Source organism: Gopherus flavomarginatus, chromosome 2 (assembly GCF_025201925.1).
Source record: "Gopherus flavomarginatus isolate rGopFla2 chromosome 2, rGopFla2.mat.asm, whole genome shotgun sequence".
Classification (NCBI taxonomy): domain Eukaryota; kingdom Metazoa; phylum Chordata; order Testudines; family Testudinidae; genus Gopherus; species Gopherus flavomarginatus.
Genome location: NC_066618.1, coordinates 121,288,512 through 121,315,033, shown reverse-complemented (window position 1 = coordinate 121,315,033; position 26,522 = coordinate 121,288,512). Strand labels below are relative to the sequence as shown.

The 26,522-nt window shown below is 38.0% G+C and overlaps 1 protein-coding gene across 4 annotated transcripts in view; it reads right to left on the bottom strand.

Annotated features, from left to right (window-relative positions):
* Positions 1 to 4,163: 4,163 nt before the first annotated feature.
* SLC39A6 (solute carrier family 39 member 6) overlaps positions 4,164 to 26,522 on the bottom strand; it is a 33,544-nt gene continuing 11,185 nt past the window's right edge. For all 4 annotated transcript variants that reach the window (XM_050938187.1, XM_050938188.1, XM_050938186.1 and 1 more), the window contains exons 5-10: positions 22,793 to 23,005; positions 21,717 to 21,783; positions 18,612 to 18,989; positions 9,322 to 9,402; positions 7,532 to 7,722; positions 4,164 to 6,322 (exon numbers count right to left, since the gene is read on the bottom strand). In XM_050938187.1, coding sequence (XP_050794144.1) covers positions 6,170 to 6,322; positions 7,532 to 7,722; positions 9,322 to 9,402; positions 18,612 to 18,989; positions 21,717 to 21,783; positions 22,793 to 23,005 — 1,083 coding nt within the window. In that variant the 3' untranslated portion in view covers positions 4,164 to 6,169. The remainder of the gene's footprint in view (positions 6,323 to 7,531; positions 7,723 to 9,321; positions 9,403 to 18,611; positions 18,990 to 21,716; positions 21,784 to 22,792; positions 23,006 to 26,522) is intronic.

The following is a 26,522-nucleotide window of genomic DNA, read 5'->3' as shown; positions in this document are numbered from 1 at the left end:
GATCATTTCAATGGCAACAATAGCCTGATCTACTTCAGGCACTCCAAGTTAAGTTATTTAGCAGGTCTAAACTATATTAAAATAATGGTCGATTTTCAGACTACTTTTAGAATGAAAATACTATATTGTTTATTATTTAACACTGAGTTAGGGGCAAGTTCACCAAAGGCCCTGCCTGCAAATGATCTGCCACATGGGTGGAACAGGTCAATATTTGAGGAGTCAAGAGGGGATCCACACATCCTGTGGAGCGCAGAGCTCAGCTCTATAAATGTTCCCTGCCTGTGGCTGCTGAAGATGGTTAGAGGGATTCACCAGCTGTACACCAAAGGTAGGCAGAGGCAGCACACAACCCTAGTAGAGGATACTTCAGCTCTCAGGCTGATGTTTTTATTAAACGTTGTTATTGTGGTTGCACCTAACACCCATAAACTGATTTGTCCTTATTATGCTAGGTGCTGTACAAATATCAGTCCCTCCCCAAAGAGCTTACAGACTAAAATGTAAGACAGAGGTAGAGAGGACATGCATGACCATGATTTGCAGGGGCATAACTGGAAACCCCAGATGTGTGGATCCTGACTCACCATAGTGAAGTTTGTCTGTATATTGGGAGAAGTGAACATAAGAGATTTGTTTAGCATATGTATTGTGTGTGTGTTGCTAATAAATAGATGTTTAGAGCACAGCTATGTAAGGCTCTTTCACTGGGAAAAGATGCTGCAGACCCAAAGAGCCCCATGAGAAAGGGTGGGTGTTTTATACCCCGAGCCCTTGGTAGGGAAAGGGTCGAGGTGCCTAAATTAACCAGGCTATGCTTTGAGCCCTTGGTAGGGTATAGGCAGCATGTCCTAGATTTTCGTGGGTAACAATGAGCTTAAGCAAAGGGGAGGGTAACGGTGATACTAGGTTGATTTTCTACTCTGAGAAAGGAGACGGCTCTGCAGAGATTTAAAATCTTGGTGCTAGAGATGTAATGTTTCAGTTGATGGCTGGACGTTCACAAGACGGCAACAGGGATAGGCCACAGTTTGAGTCTGGAGGGTGAGAGAACAGAGATGGGCAATTAAGAGATCACATGTGTTCATGTAAAATTAAAGTCATCAAGGATGCGTATGGGAGACTGTCAGGAAAGGAAGAGAGCAAGCCAGGAGTCAAAAAATCAGAGGAAAGTGAACATTAAAGGCATAGACAGCACCTTCACCATATTCCTTTTGGATAAGATTCAAGGTGGGGGTGTTAGGAGGACTTTAAGAGAAAAGGACTGCTGCAACAGCTGGATGGAAGATCTAGAGTTGGTAAAATATGAGAGAGGTCAGATGGCTGTAGCACTATGAAGCAGTTTTGCTACTGCCATGGAGTCTAAGGGGAGAATTCCTCCCTCCACCTAAAACCTCTCAGGGTCTTCTCTTGCAAACCTAGCTAGTTGGTTTTGGTGTAGGACAAGATTTCCCCCTTAAAAAGTACAAAGATTTAATGAAATTGCATAAATGCAAAAAGAATCAAGGACATCAGGCTCAGTCCAAGAGGTTCAAATTAGAGATGTCTATTAATTGCAGTTAACTCAGCGATTGTGATTAATTTTTTGAGTTAATCAGTTTTAATCACAGTTAAAAAGAATACCAATTGAAATTTATTAAATATTTTTGGATGTTTGCTACATTTTCTAATAGTGATTTAAATTTCAACACAGAATAATTTGAGGGGAGGAGGGATAGCTCAGTGGTTTGAGCATTAACCTCCTAAACCCAGTGTTATGAGTTCAATCCCTGAGGGGGCCAGTTAGGGATCTGGGGCAAAATCAGTACTTGGTCCTGCTAGTGAAGACAAGGGGCTGGACTCAATGACCTTTCAGGGTCCCTTCTAGTTCTATAGGGGAAAAAATACAAAGTATACAGTGCTCACTTTATATTACAAATATTTGCATTGTAAAAATGATAAACAAAAGAAATCATTTTTAAGTTCACCTCAAAGTACCATAATACAATCTCTTTATCATGAAAGTGCAAATTACAAATGTAGATTGTTACATAATTACACTAAAAAACAAAACCATGTAAAACTTTAGAGCCTACAAGTCCACTCAGTCCTACTTCTTGTTCAGCCAATTGCTAAGACAAATGGTACCTTCTTTGAGTTTTGTCAAATCTGCACTGAAAGTGTTAAAATGAACATGCGCTAGGTCATCATCCAAGACTGCTATAATATGAAATACATAGTAGAATGCAGGTAAAACAATGCAGGAGACATACTATTCTCTCCTGAGGAGTTCAATCAAAATTTAATTAAAGCATTATTTTTTTTTACCGAGTGTCATCAGCATGGAAGCATGTCTTCTGGAATGGTGGCCAAAGCATTAAAGGGCATATGACTATTTAGCATATCTGGTACATAAATACCTTGCAATGCCAGCTACAAAAGTGCAATGTGAACACCTGTTCTCACTTTGAGGTGACATTGTAAATAAGCAGGCAGCATTATCTCCTGCAAATGTAAACACATTGTCTTAGCGATTGGCTGAACAAGTAGGATAGAGTGGACTTGTAGGCTCTAAAGTTTTACCTTGTTTTACTTTTGAATGCCGTTATTGTACATAATTCTACATTTTTAAGTTCAACTTTTGTGATTAAAAATTGCACTACAGTACTTGGATAAGGTGAACTGAAAAAAAAATTATTTTTTTTTTTTTTTTTTTTTTACAGCAAATCGTCGTAATAAAAAGTAAATATAAAGTGAGCATTGTATGCTGTGTTCTGTGTTGTATTTTAAATCAGTATATTTTAATGCAGAAAACATACAAAAATATTTAAATGGTATTCTATTATTGTTTAACAGTGCAATTAATCATGATTAATTGCAATTAATTTTCTTTAATCACTGGAGTTCCCTAGTTCGAGCATGTGGAGCTGCCTCAAAATGCTCTGTGCAAGAAGTTCAAATAGATCAAGGGAGGATCTATTTTGGTGATTGTCATCACTTTAATATTAAGGTGAAGGTGCAGCATTGCATCAGCCTGTAGTGATGGAATGCAGCAAGGGGAAAAATATGGAGATGAAAAATGTTTTCCAAAAGTTCTTTAATCTATAGAGGGCCATAGCCAGCTATCCATCCAAATGCTACGTGCATGCACATGCAGAGTGGGTTAGTTGGTTAGGGGCACATTACTCGTCTCCCCACCTATTTGTTTTGGGATGGAAACTGTGTAGTGGTGTTAAATAAATAAAATAAAATATGGGAGCTTATCCCAGAAATTTTTGAAATTTCCAATACAGCATCCTGGATTTTAAAAGACTTAAACACATTTCATCAACAGACATCTATGGAGCTGGAGTTCATCTCTCTCCTTTCCTCTCCTGGTAAAGGAAGGAATACACGGGGGGGGGGAGGGGAAAGAAGGTGGTAATCTCCTTGTGCCTGTTGGAGTGAAGAAGGAAGGGACCAATAACTAGGAGAGATTTTTCTTCAGAAGAAAGGAGAATAAATAGAGAAACTTCTCCAGCTGGGAATCTTCTTTCCTCTCAATTAGGTGCTGTTGCAGAAATTGCTTGTAGTGATGGGCTGCCTCAAGGTGGCAAAATGAGGACAAAAATGTTTCCATGTAGTAGTTCCTAATCCAGGAACTGGTTCCTCCTGCTGCTTTCACTTCAGATTCCCTTTACTGGTTAATCTTAATTTCACCAGCACTTTGACCCAGGGTGAGCTCACAAGGTGTGGTCCTCATTTTTACAGCCTGTTACTACTGAGATGTCAATATTGATGTATAGTTGCATTGCTGCTGTAGCAGTGTTGGTCCCAGGAAATGAGAGGGACTAGATGGGTGAGGTAATATCTTTTATTCAGTAAAAGGTGTTATTTCAGCCACCTTGTCTCTCTAATACTGATGTATGGCTCTTTGAGACTTCAGAACAGAACAGAGTGAGGAATGAATTGAATTTTAGATCAGTGCTTATTTTAGGTTGTTTTGGAGTGTATAATTCATGCAAAAGAAATCTAACCACCAGCGATTAGAATCTTCTCTTTTTATTTTCATTAATTCATGTAAAGTTGCATTACATAGCTTAGGTCCAAAAGGGCTGTGGGGAAGACACTGAAACCTCTGAGTATGGCAAGTTTTAGTTCCGCATTTAAAACCCAGATTCTACCCAGCAACACTAAATAGACAATTTCAAATTAAACATTTATTTACTTTATTACTTTGATAAGCCTCTGAAAGCTGGCTTGGAGATCAAGGATGATGAGGTTCAGAATTCCCATTTCAAGTATATAACACAAATACCAGATGCATGCACAGACAATGGTAACAGAGAATACTAATGTTTTGTCAAGTGAACATATTTGGACTAAACCAATCATCTCTACTAAAGACTGCACTCAATGAGCTTTCTCCATTATTCAGGTGTAATTATGATAGAATCTAAGACTGTACCAAACCTTCCTTTCTGACACCACATGCTAGTGAACATGTTCAGTAGTGAGATTTGAAGGTAGGGTTAATGTTCATCACACAACCGTTTAGTAAGAAAATTTGTCTAAAGTGTAAACATGATGAGCTAAAAGGAACTGGAACACACTGCTCAAATGGAAAGCCCCTGAGCAATCTTCATCACCATGGAGAAATACATACTGGGATCCCGCAGAGGGGTAAAGCTACTACAGAGGATGCCCTCCAGCTCCACATAGGACCCCCTTTCCAACTACTCAAAAAATCCACCACTAATGAGCAGCATAGACAAAGCAGGCAGGGCAGGAGCTGCACTAAAGAGTATATACTATGGAATGCTGCCCGCAGAGACATGGAGAGCAGATTCAAGTTCTCCAACTCCCACAGAAAAAGAACAGCTACTGGTCTTGTAATACAAAAGGAAAAAAAGCAAAAGAGAAATCAGGCAAAGTCCTTCTGCAGGGCTGGCATCCACAAATTATCACCCCTGTTCCGTGTACCCACGCCTCCTATATTTCCTGCGCACCGGTGAGAAGACTGCGTGATTTCATGGTTTGGCTGGTTTGAATTGCTTTGTTCTTTCTAGATGCCTTTGCATATGAGAGTGTATGGGCTTAAATGCTGAGCTACATAATTTAAGAAAAATGTAGAGAGATTCTTAGTGCTATGTCAGAGAGTTCAGAATATTTAAGATAAACAAAATTACCAAGCAGTATACAAGATGCCCCAAAATATTTACAAATCTCCCCTGGGTACTACCATTTTCAAAATTACAAGGGAGACATCCCATTGACATGTACCAAATCAAGCTCAAACACTGTGGGCAGCAGAAGCAGCATTTTTCAGGTAAGTTCTATGGGTGAAATCCTGGCCCCACTGAAGCCAATGAGGCCTTGCCATTGACTTCCACACGAACCAAGATTTTACCCATTTTCTGTTTGGTTTTATATAGATGCAAATATTAAGATAGCACATCTCACCACATGAAATACACCATTTATCTAAAAAGAGCTGTTCATGTTTCTTGTTCCCTTTGCCTCAGCTTGTAGTTCTGGTCATTTTTCTTGTACATAGATTATACACACAATTTCTTTCAGCTTCATTATTGCAGCAAGCTTTGTTATGAAATTTCCATATTTTGACTCAACTTGGGTACACTTTGGATAAGCTATGTGTCTGATTTGTAACTCCCACAACAGCTGATAGCTATACCCCATTTATTACATTTCTCTCTCCAAATATTTTCTTTTACAATACTCGCTATGCCCATACGTTAAGAGTATTCACTGTTTCTTGAAATAAAAAAGACAATTTTTGCATTTCATACTACAACAAGAACATGGCCATTTCACTTGTTTACACAAGCAAGCACCATTTAGGAAAAAGTACAAGATGCTAAAATCTCACAATTATTACATGCAGTAAATGAATTCACAAAACAATAATTTAAAATAAAAATTGTAAAAAAAAAAGTAATACTCCTTTATGGATTTGGCACTTTTACCATGTGTAACAGTGCAGCACTCTGACTAGCGCAGTTCTCGATAGTACCTCATAAAGTGCTGAGCACTATGTGTAAACAGTTTATACCATTCAGTTTTACTTCTGGAAAAAAACCATCAATAAAAAATGCCTAGTCTATAAAGCCTAGAGCTCATTTACAGTAGCTAATAGAAAAAGCAGAACCAAGTCTACTATAATCTTCAATTCAACATCAGGTAACCAAAATTATAGGTTTATGCTGAACACAATTTTATGTTCAAACACAGAGATGATCAGCATAATCCCAAAACCTAACAGGATTCCAGCATTCTGCAACAGGAAATATCCCCAACGACTACATCCATGATCACTAGCATCATTGTGCAGCATTTCAGGGACCTAAAAAGAAAATATATATATATATTAACATCTTCAGAATAAATGACTGATACTATTCTGACTTGTTCATTAAGAGCCAGATTCTGTAACCTTCACTCATGTGGAGTAGTATCTTACTCCTGTCAGCCTCATACATGTGGAATAGTATCTTAAACTCTGAGTAGTCCCACTGACTTCAGTGACACCACTTGGAGTAAACTGCTAGTTCACATGAGTAAGGATATCAGAATCTACCTCCAAACTGCTCATCATAACTTGGAAAGTGGTGATGTAGCACAGGTCTAATCAGAACCATCTATTTTCAGGAATTATACCAAATGAAATTCATGTCTTCTAATTATATTATTGGTGCATAGATGATTTATTTACAAAAATTATAAATAAGAATATAATCTGATTTTCATAAGCAGTATAGTTCTAGAAACTGGAAACAAGAACAAGTTTGTATGTTATTTCCATCCATTAGAATAATTTCCTATGTGGTAGTACTGTGTTGGTTTAATCCAGAGAAATGCTGAAGATTTATTGCAAGTGTGCAGTATGTCTCAGGATCATGCCAGTAGTGTGCAACCAGGCCATTGCACCATTATCCAATACACCAGCCACAGCATTTTCATCACTAAAACTGGTATTAAAAAGTAATTAAAAGAACAGGCTGACACAGGGGAATGTCTCACTGAAAATAAACATCTCTGCCGCCCCTCGCTGTTAATTTTTTAACAATGTTTTTGCCTCAATACTTATTATCAGAGACCATTATCCTTTAATGTTCCATTCCAACATCTTCTATATAGAACAAATCCAGAACCTTAACAATTTTACTCAAAGCAATAACATTCAGGTGCCTAAAGACTGTTTACAATGTGGTTATGTGCATTCCCAGAGAATTTTGCTTGATTAAGCAGAAAAAAATTCTAGTAATATTCCAATCTGGCATAAAATTTCAATTATTTGACACACAACTTCCAACACATTACACTACTCACAATAACAGTCTATTTACTTGTTTGTGTTCCATAATTGTGTTGAAAAGTTTCCTTAAGAACAAATTAAATGGTGTCAGTCTTTAGGTTAAGAAATGTGTAATACATGTGGCCAATATTCTCTTAGAGGAAAGAAACCTACTTCCTATGTTATGACAAACCTATTTTGGTATTGGTTCTGAATCTCAGTTATGTAAACAGCAAGTAATTCTAGTCACATACTTACCATATCAACAAGAGCCACATACATGAACAAGCCAGCAGTAAGGGCAAATATCCACATTGAAACATTGTCAGCATAGTGACCAATAAGAATCCCAGTTGCCATTCCAAGATATGCTAGCATAGCTGACAGAGCATTATAAAGAACAGCTTGTTTGACAGTCATGCCAGCTTTTAGAAGTACAGCAAAATCTCCTATAGCAGAAAAAAAAAAAGCATCTTTCACCCACTCATGTAACTATTATAACATGTGCAGTAACATTTATTTTCACCACTTAGAATGAATATATTTAACTATTTTAGTGCCCATTATTGGTTGTCTTCAAAGTTTTCGTCCACAAAATAAGTTGTTCATTTATGGGGAAATAAGTCAGTGAACACATAAAAACTGCTTCACAGCCACAATCTATAGTATGAAAATTTAGTCTTGCACAATATCACATTTTTAGTATTCTGGAAAATGCATACTATCGTACTTACCTGATTTAATGTATATCATTTTAACCAAAGTATTCTGCAGTATTCAACATCAGTGAACACTGCATAAAGTAGCTTTTCCACAAACTGGCTTTAATGGATTTTGAAAAAAAATTGCCATGTGATGTGTTCTCATCATAGTTCTGCCACTTATCCAGTGACTTTTCTAAATACTTTATACTCTAGCCCAGCCATTGCTTAAGAATTTCTTTACTAATTTCTATAGAAGTGACCTTATGTATCTCAGTTTCACTACACTGATTAATAGCAATGCTAATTTGAAATGGGTAAGAGTAGGGAAATATCCCAATGCCACTCCAAACTCATTGTAAAGGAAATTGCCATGGTTTAAAATGTTTACGTATTACACACGTATATGTTTGCAAACCACTTCTCTTTGGGGGATGTGACTCCCTGGCTAATCTCTATGTAATCCCACCATTTTATACCACAACCGGTAAAATCTTATGTCAAAGCAAATTTCCAGCCAAGACAGACTTGATGAGATTCCTTTCTAAAATCATCCACAGAAACATGCTAAGCAATGGGCAGACTCTGTTAATTCAGTAAACAAGACAAGCTTCGTTCTATTGAGATAAAAAAGATTAAGTGCCCAATCCAATTCCCAATGACTTCTCTGTGACAGAAACCAGGCCCCAAACCTATAACCTAGTAATATGTAAATTCTTATGTGTAAGACATGCACAGATTAACCCAATCTGACTAGAAAGACTCAAGACGTAGATTTCCAAACAATATCCCCAAATTAGACTTTGGACAGGAATCTTTGTCAAGATCTGAGCTAGAGCTGAAGAGTAGTGGAAAAAGCAATCCACCAACATTTGTTCAAACTTTGAAAGTGAATTTTGATTTAATATTTGTGACCTAAGCATCCTTTCAGCAAATATTCAAACAGTTCAATATTATCCTCTGTGCACACACACAAAAATCAAGTTAAGCAGATATTTGACAGAAGCAAATTTCACAATTTACACGTAACTCACACAAATTAAGGAACAGAAATAATACCACGTAATTAAATATAGCACATGTTGAATATTTGCAAACTGAGTGATTTGATCAACAAAACTTTACTTCTGAGATTTGCAAATAATTCTAAATAGTAAACCCATTCATGAATTTTATAATCTGTTTACAAACAGCTATAAAATGAGTGAACACTTCTGATCCTGGTTAGAAATTTTATTTCCTCTTAAGACTTCAGAAAAATGTTTGCTATGGTATAAAGCATTATCCTTTTTATGTCTCCCAAATTCACAGCAAGCTATCATTTACTAAAATATTGTGCTGTCTTACCTAACTCATGGGGTAATTCATGACAAAATACAGCCACAGAAGTACTTAATCCACTAGATAAACCTTCAGTAAAGGCTGCACCTGTGAGAAGACAAAAAAAAAACCCAAAATGTTACAGTTTAAGAAATCAAGCTTAGGTCAGAAATGGCCAAATAGCTGAACACCAAAGAAAAGTGAAACTGTGTGCGTGTCCGTTCGTCATAGATTTTAAAGTCAGAAGGGACAATCTTCATCTAGTCAAACCTATATAACAAAATAATTTAACCTTGTAATTTCTGTTTCAAGCCCATCTCCTATAGCACTTTTTCTTAAAAAGCAAAAACCTAACATTGGTCTCAAATACCAAAACAAAAAAAGCAGAGGATTGATGCTTCATCAACCAACTTTACCCTAAACTTTACTCAAGCCACTGCAGATTAAAAGCATGACTTTTACTAGCCAGTTCTATATTTACTCCTGCGGGCAGTCTCTGCCAAAATAATTAAAAATTCTGCACCAACAAAATAAAAAAATTCTACACACAGTATTTTAAAATGCTGCAAGTTTTATTTGTCAATCAGTAAATGCAGAGGCTCCAGCATGGCAGTGGGGAGCACAGGCCACTGGCTGCATGAACATGGGAGACCACCCTGCAGCCTCCCCGCCCCACACAAGGCCTGAGCCTGCCCCAGAAACACCCTGGAGCCTCGCCCCTCTGCACCAGGTATGGGGCAGGTAGACTCAACCAGCAGGATCCAAGTGTGCAGCAGCTCCGGGGGGGCGGGTGGGGGGAATCTAGGTGTGGGGTGAGAGGATTCTGCATTGGACAATCTGGGTGCAGACAGTTTGGGGGGGGGGTCGTCTTGGTGTGGGGGGATCTGGATGCACAAAGTCTTGTTGGGGAGGGGAGGAGGGAGGTTACAGATGCAGGGGCAATGGGACTCTGGTGAAAGTGATTGGGGCTCAGGAGAGGAGTCTGGGTGTCAGGGTCTCAGCAGGGGGGTCTGAGTGCTGGGGGAGTGGGACTTGGTGGGGTGGGGATCTGGGTGCAGCTAACTGGGAGTCAGTGACATGGGAGTCTGGATGTGAGAGCTCTGGGAGGTGGGGCTTGTCGGTGTGGAGAGTTGAGTGCAAGGAGTGGGTGGGGTCTGGGTGCAGCAGGCTCCAGATGCACTGGTTGAGGTTCAATGGGGTGGGGTTTGGGTATGGAGGGCTAGGCGGGTTGTAGATGTAGCGGGTGAGGCTTGGCAGGGGTGTCTGGGTATGGAAGATCCAGATGCACACGGGTTGGGCAAACATGGGAGCAGCTCCCCATACAGTGACCTCTCCCCCCACAGCTGAGGAGTGATAGGGGCAGGAAGCAGGGAAGGATGCTGAGCTTCCTCAGTCTGGAGGTGGGTCTGAAACAGCCCCAGCCATTCCTTGCAGGGGAAGAGAAAGTCCCATCCTCTCCTGCCTCCAGCTCAGCTGGGACTAGCAGCTAATCCTGGCTCAGGGTAGGAGCCAGTGGCTGGGGTGTCCCCAGCCCTGCAGTGATTTACTATTCTTCTGCAGGGAGGCAAAGAAATCTGCGGGGGACATGAATTCTGCACACGTGTAGTGATGCAGAATTCCCCGAGGAGTATATATTGTTCAATTTCACAAAATGTTGTCTTGAATAAATCTAGCACTGAAACCGGGTGAGAGGTTGTTCTCTGTGGTTGTGTCAACCCTGCTGAGTATCAAGAAACAATTGAAATATCACAAGAAAGCTCTTTCCAGATCAAAGACTCAAATAAATGTGTCTCAGAATTCAAATTCTTTGGCTTATCTACTGCTACTTTCAAGAAGTAGTTTATATGCAGTGTATTTTACCAATTTTTGAAGAAGCAGTCTGGGATGTATTCAAAACTCTATTTGCATAATGTCTTTTGTCAAGGCCTGTACCATGGTTTACTTAAGTCTTAAGTGGATGAAAGATAACATGAACGCAATATTGACCCATAACTCTGTTATATAAAATTTATGAATGTACATATGAATGGAGCTGAAAAGGCAGATACCAGGTCCTAAAATCTGATTAAGGATTTTCAAGACTTCTGGTAAGGTGTATAATTCTATTAACAACAAACGAAGACCTTTCCCAGACCTGAAGAGCAGCTCTGCGTAAGCGCGAAAGCTTGTCTCTCACGAACAGAAGTTGATCCAATAAAATATATTACCTCACCTATCTTGTCTCTCTAACAAACCAAGATGTTAAGATGGGAGAACATGTTCATAAATGGAACCGATGGATATTAGTCTTTATTCCAGTGGTGACTAACGCTGAAAATAAGTGTGTGGGGGCAGAGGGCTGCTGGTAACAAATTATCTGTGGCCCAGATACCCACTACCTTCTCCTGCCAGGGTGATCATGTTTTTCAAAGTGGAAAACTGGAAAAATTCAGGTTGTCATCTCAAGGAAGCATTCTGATGGGAGATATGGGGGAGAGGGGATGGCTAGTGGAGAAGTGAGCAGGACAAAAGAGGGCACCCATTCCCCTTTCAGATTAGGGCACTTGTCTAGAATAAGGAGGGGATCCCTCTGTCATCACTTTACTATTCTCCTTACCTATAGGCTCTTCCCCTGCATTCTAGTTTTTAATCTACTCTTCCCCAACTCTTTACTGCATTCACCCACACCCTCATTCATCAACTGATTCCCCCCCACTCAACCCTTCAAACCCAGCCCAATTCTTCTCTCCCCCCACACTCAGCTGAGGACCTCCCCAGACCCTCACCAGTTCCCACACCTGAACCACCAACTCAGGAATACCCACATGCCACCTCACCTCTTCACAGCTCAAAACCATCCCCTCAAGTCTGAACCCTCTCCCACATAGCACTACAGGCCCCTTCTGCCTCTGAGCAGACACACATTACCAGGAGGTTCAAAAGCAACTCAAGCTCAGAAGCATCCCTCACTTGTTACTGGCCCTGGAGAAACATGAGCAGAAATAGCTGCATAGGAGTGCGAGAGCAGTTTCCAGACTTTATTGGCTCATTTATCATCTTGTTAAGTTGTTACAAAGTGAACTGATGGAATATTAAGCTGACAGTTGTGAGCTACACTCTTCCTCTGTCAGATAAACTTGAGTTAGCTGCACAGAAGCCTGTATTTCCTGCTATATCTCCCCTCCTGCTGCCTGCAGTCTATGGAAGCATATGGCATTCAGCAGGGTGGGACTGGAGATTTTTCAACCAGAAATCCCACTGGCAGCAGGAGGCACTGCACCATACTGTCCATCAGTCACACAGAAGAATCATAGAAGACAGGGTTGGAAGAGTGTCATTTAGTCCAACCCCCTGCTCAAAGCAGGACCAATCCGAACTAAATCATCCCAGTCAGGGCTTGGTCATGTAATATCTATAGAGCAGCTGACAACTCTGGCATTATTGCTGGGGCGTAGCTACAAAAACTCCTAATGCAGCCTTTCCCAAACTTTTTTGGCCATGGAACACTTTTTAGCCTATTATGGAACACTGTTGTCGTTTGGTTTTCAAATAAAAAATTGCGTTATTTATGCTCAAATATGTTTTGTTTTATAAAATAAAGTAAAAATACAAATTTAAAATAACTTGAACTAACAATTTCCAACTGGAAAGTGCGTATAAAGTCATACAAAAATCAGGTGCAAGAGTCAAAATTAAAAAAAGTGTTCTATTTAAAAAAAACTTTATATATACACACACAAACACGAAACAAATTAGATTTTTACTAGGAAAATCTATTTTTATAAACAGAAATACAAATTTGGATTTAATGGGATCGGTGTTTATGCAAATTTGTGATAGAAAAATGCAGAATATTAGGAATAATACTGGAAAGCTGAATCCTCATATCAGGCGCAGCATCAAGTCTATTCCTATATTTGGTTTTTGTTGCAGTATAATACTAAAATCTCATCTCACAAATAAGTTGTAGCAAAAGGAAGGAGCACACAAACTGCACGTTTACATACATCAGGGTACTCTTCTATTAGGCTGCTCCAAAAATTATTCAGCGGAAGATCCTTAAACTTTTGTTTCAAATCTGAGTCAGAAATTAAGTCAATTAGGCTTTCATAATCATGCGCAGTAAAGCCAACTGGTTTGGCTGTAATTAAACGGATTTCGAACCCAAGCACTATCATCAGTAGTTGTAGGAAAATATTCTAATAGAGAGACCTGCAAGTCACATAAGTGCTGTAAACTTCTTCATGGACTGTAGAAATTATTCCAGTAAGAAACTAAGGTACTGTAGGGATGCAGTCAAAGTTATTCTGTTCTACAGAAGATGCCCAGAATTCCAGTTACTTTAATGACAAAATTTTATCCATTGTAGTAAAAATGGTCACATTCTTTCCCTGCAGTGACAGATTAATTTTGCAGAAATATCTGCAAGATACGCAAGTCTCATTAGCCATGAGGAATTTGTCAGTCATTACATTTTCATCTTGAGTTATCTGAAGTGAAGAATACCAGTAGTTCACTACGAAGCTCAAAAAGCCTCAAAAGCACTTTTCCTTCGGATAGCCACCTCACTTCCATATGTAAAAGAAGCGCTCTGTGCTGACTACCCATTTCCTCACACAAAATTTTAAATAACCTGAATTGAAGTGGTCAAGATTTGACAAAATTGATAATCTTTACTGCTTCATCGAGCACAGTTTTCAGATATGCTGGTATTTTTTATTTATTTTTTTTTTAAACTGCAAGTGCTTGTCTGTGTAGAACACAATGGCTCTTAGTGCTTTCTGGTGCTACACTTATGATTCGCGTTACAGCTTCCTTCATCCTCCCAATCATTGTCCGAGCACCCTCAATACATTTTCCCCAACTAATGTCATGCTTTCTGATAAAATTGTTGATGTAGTTGAATATTTCTTCTCCAGTTGTGTTGCATTGCAGAGATTCACAGAGCAAGCCCTCTTTAATATTATTATTAAATCTATATCTGACAAATACTAGTAGCACAGCAAGTCCTGAAACGTCAGTGGACTCATCTAGCTGCAATGAATACTCATGGCAAATTTTCAGTTGGCAAACTAGCTCTTTTTCTATGTCATCAGCGAGATCTTTAATATGGCATACAACAGTATTATTTGACAACCGTACAGGATCAATTTTATTTTTTTTTAAACCAGACTGCTCGCTCAACATGCACATTACAATATCTTTCGTAAAAGGCTTGATAAGTGTTTCTCCAATAGTGTGAGCTTCTCCAGCAAGCGCTATACAGTAACTTACTCGATAAAGATGCCTCTGTTGCACTTTTGTTGTCTGTTTTAGCATTTTTAATCATCGAAAGCTTACAATTTCCAAGTGAGTCATGCTTCCTCTTGAAAAACGTACCTTTGTCTTTGTATTCAGAATGCTTGGTTTCCAAATGCCTACGAGGTTTAGCAGGAGCCAATGAACTGTTTGCTAGTATTTCACTGCACACGTCGCACTGCGCATCAGGAACATCTTTGTTTCCAACACACGTAAAACCGAAAAATAAATTTTCATCATACTTTCGTTTTGGTCTTCTAACACCTGCTTCTTTTTCGATATACTTATGTGGAAATTCTTTCACCTTGGATAACTCACTAGTACTAACAGATTTTTTGGCAACACAAAACTGCGATTGTTCATCCTCACTTTGAAGTGTTACATTATTTTGCTCGTTTATTTCAGCCACAGTTGGAGTACCAGAAGAACTTGCTTTTCGTTTCAAAGTTCCTTCTTTTAGCCACAAATCCATGGTGATGAGGTTTAGTAACAATATTTAGAAATACTGATGATTTTTGTCAAATATTTATATCATTTCGAGTGAAGCTAGTTTAGTTCTGCTTATCGCACACATGGTAAAGACCCACAGGTTTGAACGTGTTGAGTGAATATGTTATATTCAACATGGCATAAAGAGAATGTTGTGTGCATACCACTGCAGTTCGCGCAGCCTCGAGCGGAAGGGGTATGAGTTACTACAGAGAATTCTTTCCTGGGTGTCTGCCTGGTAAGTCTTGCCTGCATGCTCAGGATTTAACTGATCACCATATTTGGGGTCAGGAAGGAATTTTCCTCCAGGGCAGACTGGCAGAGGCCCTGGAGGTTTTTCGCCTTCCACTGCAGCATGGGGCACGAGTCACTTGCTGGAGGATTCTCTGCAGCTTGAGGTCTTCAGACCACAATCTGAAGGCTTCAAAAACTCAGACATAGGTTAGAGGTTTGTTATAAAAGTGGATGGGTGAGATTGTGTGGCCTGCATTGTGCAGGAGGTCAGACTAGATGATCATAATGGTCTCTTCTGACCTTAGAGTCTATGAGATGTCACTAGCTGAAACATGCCCAAAAGGGATAGACGTCAACATACTTGCATGCCACGTTTTCTTTACGCCATGATATTCAATATGAGATCCATCAATAACCCAAAAAGAGTTTTATGTTAAATTATAGTCATTCAAAAAGAGTTGTAAATTATGCTTCAAATATGCCAAATTTAAAAAAATTTAAAGAAAGACCTTTTTTTTTTTTTTTTTCTCTAATTATGATTCTTTCACAGAACACCTATTCACATTCCGTGGAACACAGTTTGGGAAACACTGCCCTAATAAGTAGCCACCCTGCTTGACTGGTTGATTATGACATGCTAAAGTTATCACTCTGTAATTAGCTTAAACTTGCAGTCAGAGAGAATGTTGGATACTGAGTGTCCATGCAACAAGGAGAGCTAACAAGCTTCACCATCATGGTTATCACCACCCAATGGGAAAGAGTGATGATAAATTACGCCTCTATTCCTAATCCTGAAAGATGTCCTGATTAGGAGATGAGAAGAGAGAGGTAGAAGATATCACTGTTGCCATGGTTGTGTCCTCAGCAACTCCTGGAACGTAAGCTTAGGAGTCCTACTATTACAGCCTCCACAGGGTAAAGTTTCCCTCCCTTCTCATCATCTCATTCCTCCAATTGTAGGCTTCTTTCTTTTTGCCTTCTCTAGCCAGAATGACTTTGCCAGGTTCCCAATTGGCTAATTAGACTGTATACTATGATGTGCCTGTGATTAGCCAGCAACTAAAACTACAAACTTTAGTGAGACAGAAGCAGCATTTTCCTATTTTTCACTGTTTTCTCCTTTGTCTTCATGTATGTTTGCCTTTTTGCTTCTTGAACAAAAAAAGATTAGACTTCAACTCAAGGAGCTGCTACCTAAAATAGTCTCCCTAAAACAAGAACATTTAGTATAGACTAAAAGGGATTTTCCTTTAAAAAAAAGACTAAAATTAAATAAAAATAAGGGTGCTTGTTACAATAAAGGTTTACCTATAATGTTAAAATGTTCTACATTTTAACCATTTATTAAGAGCACATCACCATTAAAAAAACCTCTTCTGTTTATGGTGGCAGGAACTTGTCCCTTTATTATGTCTAATGTTGTAGCAATAATACCACCAGAATTCTAGTATACCTTAGTACCTTTGAGTTCTATCCCATTCCAATAAAAACAGGTCCAATAAAACCAAATACATACATGCTGGAATATAGTAAGGAATCATTATGAATCTGAGAACTCATTTACTGCAAATGAGAAGGTTTATTTCAGCCTAATATTTTCCTGCAACCAAAAATAAACTAATATTTTTTTCATTCAAATACTTGGAACCATTAGGAAAAAGATTCCTGGATTTTCCCTCCCCATAAGATTGGCAGGTTGGGCTGTCCCATATGACATTTTAGACAGATCAAATGAAAAAATCCATCTTTCTAGTAGTCTAGACATGAATCCGTTAATGAGGCCTTACTAAATTGGCTGGTCTCATTCGTTAGACTGCATTAGCCTACCTTTGTATTTTACTTCACATCCATCAAAACCATCCTTTCCCAAATGTCTCACAAATATACTTAGGATAATTGATACTTCTTGGCTTTTATTACATGCAAATAATCTTATTTTTCCAACCACGTTTTCACTACTGATAAGCTGGAAAATTTAGATTCAGTGGTCAAATTTTTATCTAAAAATTTTTAGATCTGAAGCTCTCCTGTAATATTACATTATGAATTGGATACAGAATGTGTGTTTGTCCACATCATTGAAAAATTACTCTGAAGTCCAAAGAAATAACTTACACACTATCACTTAGTCACCCTTCCTCATGCAAACAAGAAAAAGGAATTCAGCTCTGCAATGTGATTTACAGTAAAGCTACTGCCCTTGAACTGACTACAGTGCATTGCTGCAAATAACCCAACATTAAAAATGAATCCAACATCTGTAGAGCAATGAGCGCATCTAGAAAACTGTTAATCTTCCATGATCTTGACTTGTTGGTGTTGATTACTCATTTAAAAAATTCCCCCCCCCTCCCATCACTACCTTACTTTAGGTCAAAAATTCTCATTATCCATCTTGCTAGAGAGAGGTAGGGGACAGCCAACCTGACCTCACTTGTCTAACGTCCAAAATGCAGTGTTGCATATATGATTTTTGTGAATAGCTCATTAAATCTTTCCAAGGAAACTACAGCATTCCAGTATGACAGAACTGAAGCAATAGAACATGCATGAGAGAAGGAATAGGTACACGAACAAACTATGCAGGAAGAGGAGATATTGTTATACGTTTAGACAAGCTATGGTTTAAAAAGTCACAGGATATACTTTAAAACATTGAGTCAAAAAGTTTAGGAACCCCTGCCTTAGGGACTCTGGACATTTAAAGTATGAACTCTTATCTTGGTGAATGTCAATGAAGCTTGAGGAAAAATATGAAAGCCGATGACCTGATTAAAATGAGAACTGGAGACTACTATAGACAGGCTATAGGACTGAGGACATGGGATCACCTATCTTTATGAACAAAGCATAGGGAGAATTAACATCAAGCCTAAAATCAGTGAGTGCTGCTGGGTGCTCAGCACTTTTGAAATGTGAGGCCAACTACTTAAGTACTTAAATCATGAATTTAGGTGCCTATCTTTAGGCTTCTAATTTTGAAAATCTTGGTCTGATCTTCTGAGTGTAAAATAATTAAAGCAATATTTATACCATTTCTTAAAGAAACAGACGATGGGAAGTTATCTGGTCATTATCCTTATTCCTTTCTCAGCTGCAGCAAAGTCATGGTTTACTGTTTGGCACTAGCTATCCAGGTTTCCAATCTGTAACCTTGACTGATCAATTCAAAACCCACTAGCAGATCATTGGCTAATTTATTACGGCAAGACTCTTATCTGATATCCTCTCACTAGAAGTTAACTGGCAGCAGAGAAACAATTTTACCTTGCTGTTATTACATGAGAAGGCAAAAGAATTGTATTAACACTTACCAATGGCTAAGCCATCACTGAAGTTATGTAGTCCATCACCCATAATCACCATCCAGGCTAGAGTAGCTATCCCAGCATCCTTCAGCTCTTCGCGTGAGTAGCGCTGACTGTGGCTGTGTGGATGATGGTTCTGGGTATGATGGTGATGCAGAATATGATGATAGTCATGATGATGGTGACTCAGATGATCTGACTGTCCAAGAGTGTCATGTAAATGTGAATGACATTTATTTCTACACCCCCTGGATACATATTCATTGTCAGCTTCCTCTTGATGGGAATGAGCTATCATGACTTCTTCTTCTTCTTGTACCACAGGTTGCTGAGAAATGAAGTGTGATGGATCTTGTGACTCTGTCCCTAGGTAACCTTCAGGCCCTTGTAAATAAGAAAATAAGACTGCAAAACTGTACATAAAAATAATCACATACAATTTATGTTACAATAAGAGAAAAGCAAGGAAATTCAGAATGGAGGCTAAGTATGGCAATATTTTGAATGACTTTCCACAATACTTTCCTTTTAAATATCATCTCAAATTTCCCTAAACTCACCATGAAATTCAACAGAAATGTTACAAAACTATAAAAACAAAGTCTTAACTCCTACCTCGTCTCTAAAGACTCATTTCCAAAAAGACAAAATTCCCACAAGTTCTACTCGGGTAATCTAACTTTTTTCAGCTGATGCTATAAAAATAATATATATTAACAACAGATTATACCATATTACATATTAAATCATTTGCTAGTTTAACTAGGTTTCTTAAGCACAAATGTGTACAGCTTACTTTTTCAGCTTGCACAATTTGACTTGTAGACCAATTGTTTTGAAAATTAAAAGAAGTCTGAAAATCACATTGCGTGTACTTTTCATGAATTTAGGCTGAATTATAAGCCACCAAAATCAGAGAAGTTATATTATAAGGATCAATTCTGACTTTTTTGTGATGATATAGATGTAATTAATTAACCACTACATGCAAATCCATAAGTCTGAACTTCCAAAAAATAGTCAGACATATGCAGAGAAGAAAAGTATGTAGTACAGAAGGACATATTAAATGTTTAATACAACTTGCTGTCAAGTTAGGTCAGTTAAATTAAGAATTGGCTCTAACTGGCACTTCAGTTAAATTCTTTACCTGCAGTGAGTGACATTGAAAGAAGTGCACAATTCTTTTCTATATTTTTGTTTTTTTCGGGGGGAGGGGAGGGGAGATGAGAGGGGGGAATGTAATTGCCATATAATCCTGAAACAAAAAGCCCATTGACCTCAACATCAATGGGAACTGGTCTCTGCAAAAGAAGGTATGATCCATATAGCCACATGAAAACTACAAATGGGGAATCAGTAAAACTGAATGAATTCCACTGCGATACCTATATGCAGATAATCTCAGATACAGAAGAGTTCTGGTTGAGGCTACATGATCATGCAGGACATGCAACACTGAGCCAACATATGAGCTTTTATGTATTCTCAGGAGAAAGTGTGGGGTACTGTCTAATCAAACAGATAATATTAGTTTTCTGGTAGTTATGGTCAGTGTTAGATGCTTGAGGTGCTTAAAAAACAAAGACAGAAAATCGGAGAAAAAAATGCAACTAAAAGAAGCCAGAGATAAATTTATCATGCCAGAAACACTATCTCCTGTTAGTTACAGATAATGATTGCAGGAGATAAACCCATATGACTTGGGGTCTCTGCAAACTGAACAAAGTTCCTTTTTTAAACTATGACTATTTTGGTACTGTTCTACTCTGTGAAGCAGTTCATGCATTTTGACTCCAAGAAATGCTTCTGAGATGGTGTTTTGCTCAAGAATCTGAAAAATGAGGTAAAGCAATAAAAGTGAAAGTAACTCTTTTTAACCCTAAACACAGAAACATAAAATCAACCCAAATCTCCATTTATTTTTTTCAGTTTTCTGCAGTTGGGTATATGACTCAGCCTTGCAACAGGATGTAGAGGAGAGAGTGGAGGTCCACAGGGGAAGTAACAGAGGCATACAAGGGCACATCTTAAAATCTCTAATGGGGTAACTGAGAACATGAAGTCCAGGGTTTAAAGGAGCAAGGCACAGGTGCATAAGTCCACTTCATCTATGATTTCAATCCATCAACTTCAGTGGCGTTCACAAGGATGCGTATATTTGTTCTCAGACAGAACACTGCTGTACTTTGACAAATTTTTGACATCAACTCTCCTCCAGCAAATACCACACTAATATGCAAGACATTTTGTAACGATATTTTCACCTCAGAATTGCTTTAATCTCACTCTTGCTGAGATGAGGTATTTTGATCACACTATAATTTAAAACCCAGAATAAGATTACTTAATGTTAAACACACACATGCCCTGTTTACTCCTACCTTACAATCCAAGTGCTTATCATAGTGGATATTTCAGTAGCCGAGCACATAGTACTGAAAAGCAGCCTATGAAAATCAAAAAGCTCAATGTTTTATTGCAAACTTGTACCAGAAGATCTGGACGTTTGGTGGCACTCTTGTTCCATGACATTTTTAAGGTGTTTTCATTAACGGTCTGATTTTGAGAAATGCTGAATACCTGCAACTTCCCTCTCCCCAATTAACCTCATTTAGAATTGTGGGTGCTCAGCCATTCTTAAAATCAGGTTGTCAGGCATTTGAAATATGTAAGCTTGAGACACAGACTCTTAAAAAATCTTTTCTCCATAGAGTTACAGGTGCTATTAGTCTAGAAACTGGTAGATACATAAGCATCCTAAACTTCTGTAGACAGAAGGGCTTAAACGGAACAGTTTTGATTTCCAGTGCTCAATCCTGGATCACAAGGGTAGACACTTAAAAATTCAAAAAGTACATGGACTACTTCAAACTCCTATCACCATTAAAAAACAAAAAACAAAACAAAAAAAAAGTTAAAAATCAACTTAAAGTCAATCCTCTGCATACTAATATGTATCAAGTTTGTTTCAGGAAAGATGTAATTAACCTAGCTATATAGCAATCCAGCCAACAGTAAGTGAAAGGATCAATGAGCCTTCAATAGCATAGAAAAGATTCTTTACCCTTTTGATTGATACAGTTGTGCAATAGTGTTACTGAGACTTACGATAATCTGCATCTAATTTTTCTTCATTTGTTGAAAACTTCTTACTTTCTGCATCTTCATTTTTTTTCTGACTCCAAAAGAAAAATCAAAGTTATAAATATTTACTTATTTTTCATGATATACATGAGCAACACGGTATATTTATAAAATTATGCAGTATGAAAAATCAAGAGGACAGCATGGAGATACCCAAAGAATGCATAACCAGGAAGAGTACTAGAATGTCAGCAGAAGCAGAGTAAAAAGGCAAAGAATTAGCTAGGGTACAGAGGGAAAAAAAAAAGTCACAATGAGCAGACATAAGTATTATTTATACAGAATTACACAGCAACTATAGTTCTACTTTATACTTGAAACACCTCTAAAGCCTAACAAAATGCCATTTCTTTTCCCCTGTTGTAGTGTTTAACTCCTACTCAAATTTCGAAGAAATGTCTCATTAAAACATGATGAAAACCAAGCATCTGCTCTGCCTGGGAACTATTTGCCCAGAGTTACCTTACAGTGAGCAAAGAAGTTTAGCTGTAGTTATGGAGACTGAGCCTGCCACCCTCATGAGTATTTCTCACCTATTTTTACACTAGGCAGCTTGCTATAGTGGACACCATTTCAATATCAACAATTTACACTCACAGTAGTTAGAATAGGAATAACACCAATGATGTAAGTGTAAGGACTACCACAACAATCCCAGTAGTAACCGCTTGGGATTTTTGGAGGGAGGAGGAGAATGGTGGGGGTGTTGTTTTAAGATAGCACTCACTGTAGATCAGGTCTTTCACTGTAACTTCAAGATAAACAATTAAAAGAAGATGCAGACTGAATTATCTGCTTATGTAAGAACAACAGAATTCTTCTTTGTAGGAATATAAATACACGTCTACTCTGAAGGAGTAAAGATGGTTAGGATCACTCAAAGTATACTATTATATACTCATAAGCAAAAATTGAGTTTGAGCACATTCCTCATTAGCTACCAAATCTAATCAACAAGCCACTCTCTACAAAAGAATTTTAATATCCACAGACACTAATATTACATAGTACAGTGAGGCTTCAAAATGTAATTTCCTTACCTTTTTCTTCTTGTCTTTAAACTGCTTAATTAAAGTAATCAAATGCTCAGCTAGAAACATGAAATACAGGCCTCCAAGGGCTGTCAGTCCCTTCCATGTGGAATCCAAATAAGCAGTTTCTTCTACACTTTGAAAGACAAGATGCTTGAACAGGGCATCTTTATTTTGTTCAAGTAAAGGTTTCTCGTGGTGATGGTGATGATTGCCATGAGACTAAGAAGGATTCAAAAGACAAAACATTCAAGTTCTACTAATTCAGAATAAATTTCAATACAACAGAAGAAAAAAAATGAAAGATGTGCTCTGCGGCTCATTTTTAGTGACTCCAGAGATGAATCTTATTACTTTCTTAATGTGAGAAATATAAATGAAAACAACTCAAAATGGATTAAATGGCTGTAATGTTTGTGGACAAAGGGAAATATTTAAAGAGTACATGCAGACCCAGCCTTCACCCTCTACCAAGTATGAATATGCACCTTTCATTACAATGGTTTACAATATTAGAATACTCTTGCTAAAACTTCAGCTAGTAGTGGTGGCCCAAACCACCATTTTTACTGCCTCATCTTTTGCTGACAAAGAAGCTAGGAAAATTCCTTTCTAATATGGACCACGCAATAATGACAAGCCTTTGCCTGCTCTCCACAGAGGACCCCATCTCTGGCACTCTCCCTCATTGGAAGGCTACTAAAAACAGAGCTGGAAAGCTTTCAGAGCAGGAAAGAAAGACTTCTGCTTAACTTTTGCAGGAGTTTGTCTTATTTCTGAAAATTCTGTTGCCAATATATTTTTGAGGTGGCAGCGGAAGTAATTTTGTTTAATGTACATGTTGATTAAATGTATGTTTTGAAACAGAAAACCATGTTAATTTTCTATGACAATACATAAATGGCTGGTTAAATAGAGTAGGGAGGATCAAAACAACCATCTGCTAGCTAAAAGAGATCCTGCAACTGAGGCAGATTAGTGTTAAGGTGAAAAATGAATAAACCAGTGGACAGAAGCACCATTATGGAGATTGAATTTTAATACCGGGGAAACAAAAAACTAGGTATTACATTAAAAGTGCTCTAAAAAGACTACTGATTAGCACTAAAAAAAAAAAAAAAAAAAAAAAAAAATCAGAACTACAGGCGAGTCTCATCTTACACTGGAGTTACGTTCCACTGTCAGCGTGTAAAGCGAAAATTGCGTGTAGTCAAAATTACATTGAGTGTAATGGCGGGCAGAATCGCCCGCACTACAGGTACAGTATTTAAATTGTTATTTTTCTCTTTTTTGTTTTTGCCAACCGCGCAAAGCTGAATTCGCGCATGTTAAATCCGCATAAGATGAGACTCGCCTATATTCCCTTTCCCACTGTGTTGCAGGCACGCTGGATCTAGGGCAGCAGTTAAACAAGTCAACTCATATCAAGACTACTTTGGGAATAGAGTGTGGAAGTTATTTTGCATTATTTTGTTTGGGTTTGGGGGGGGGGGGGGTCAGAGGTGGGTGGGCAGGCATCCAGAGAGAATAAAATTACACCTATTGAACAGGACAAAATCATTAGGGAAAAAATGGATAATGATAAGTTTACAACTGAGAGTGAAAATTAGTATAGTAGTACATTTTTAAGATGGAGATAAAAATTCTAGATTATGTGTCTGACCAGATTTAATTCCTTAGGTCAAATTTTGAGACAGAGGTGCATTCCCCTAAAAAGCACCAATGCATTCCTAAAGTAGAGGTTTTGTGCAGTATGAAAGAAGAAATCCTCTGAGGACCAGATTCATACCTGATATAAGCATGGAACAACTCCCATAAAACTCTCTGGATCAAATAGTGACAAACAGTTTAAGTGGGTTGGAAAATGGGTGTAAACTAGGGCTGTCAAGCAATTTAAAAAATAGCAGGATTAATTGAACTGTTAAATAATAGAATACCATTTCATTAAATAGTTTTGGATATTTTCTACATTTTCAAATATATTGATTTCAATTACAGCACAGCATAGAAAATGTACAGTACTCTTTTTTTATTAGAAATATTTGCACTGTAAAAAACAATAGTATTTCAATTCACCTAATACAAGTACTGTAGTGTAATCTCCTTATTATGAAAGCTGAACTTACAAATGTAGAATTATGTAAAAAAAAAAACTGCATTAAAAGAATAAAACAATGCAAAACTTCAGAGCCTACAAGTCCATTCAGTCCTACTTCTTGTTCAGCCAATCGCTCAGCCAATCACTCAGCCAAACAAGTTTGTTTGCATTTGCAGGAGATAATGCTGCCCACTTCTTGTTTACAGTATCACCTGAAAGTGAGAACAGTCATTGGCATAGCACTGCTGTAGCCAGCGTTGCAAGATATTTATGTGCCAGATGCACTAAAGATTCGTATGTCCCTTCATGCTTCAACCACCATTCCAGAGATCATATGTTCATGCTGATAACTGGTTCTGCTCATTAACCATCCAAAGCAGTGATGACTGACGCATGTTCATTTTCAACATCTGAGTCAGATGCCACAAGCAGAAGGTTGATTTTCTTTTTTCGTGGTTCAGGTTCTCTAGGTTTCTGCATCGGAGTGTTGCTTCTGAAAGTATGCTCTATATCTTGTCCCTCTCAGATTTTGGAGGGCATTTCACATTCTTAAACCTTGGGTCGACTGCTTTAGCAATCTTTAGACACTCACATTGGTATCTTATTTGCGTTTCATCAAATCTGCAGCAAAAAAGTGTTCTTAAAGTGAAGAACATGTGCGGAGTCATCATCCATGACTGCTGTAACGTGAAACATACGGCAGAATGCGGGCAAAACAGAGCCAAAGACTTACAGTTCTCCCCCAAGAAGTTCACTCACAGATTTAATTAATGCATTATTTTTAAACGAGCATCAACAACATGGAAGCAAGTCTTCTGGAATGATGGCCGAAGCACAAAGGGGCATAATAATGTTTAGCATATCTGGCACATAAATACCTCGCAAGGCTGATTACAAAAGTGCCACGTGAACATCTGTTCTCACTTTCAGGTGACATTGTAAATAAGAAGCAGATAGCATTATCTAGCGTAAATGTAAACAAACTTGTCTGTCTTAATGATTGGCTGAACAAGAAGCATGACTGAGTGGACCTGTAGGCTCTAAAGTTTTACATTGTTTTGTTTTTGAGTGCAGTTACAAATGTAGATTTTTTTTACGTAAGTTGCACTTTCATGACAGATTGCTCTACTGTACTTATCTGAAGTGAACTGAAAAACACTTTCGTTTGCCATATTTACAGTGCAAATATCTGAAATAAAAGTAATATAAAGCGAGCATTGTCAACTGTTCATTCTGTGTTGTAACTGAAATCAATATATTTTAAAATGTAGGAAAACATCCAAAAATAAGTTTCAACTGGTATTCTATTGTTTATCGGTGTGATTAAAACTGATTGTGATTTTTTTAATCCTTATTACTTTGAGTTAATCACCTGAGTTAATCGCAACTGACAACCCCAATGTAAACATTAAAGTAGCATAGCTTGTACTAAACTAACATTAAGTGTGAAAAATAAACATGTCTTGAACATCAAGGGACACAGGAGCACAAAAAGCAACTTTCAGGAAGATTCAAGATAAAGCAAAGCAGCCTGATAAAAGGGTCAGAGCTGTTTTTAATTGCGAGCTGCTTTTCCTGCTCCAATCCCTGGTGTGAGAATTACCCTTAATTTACCCATCCACCCACCCATCCACTGAATGC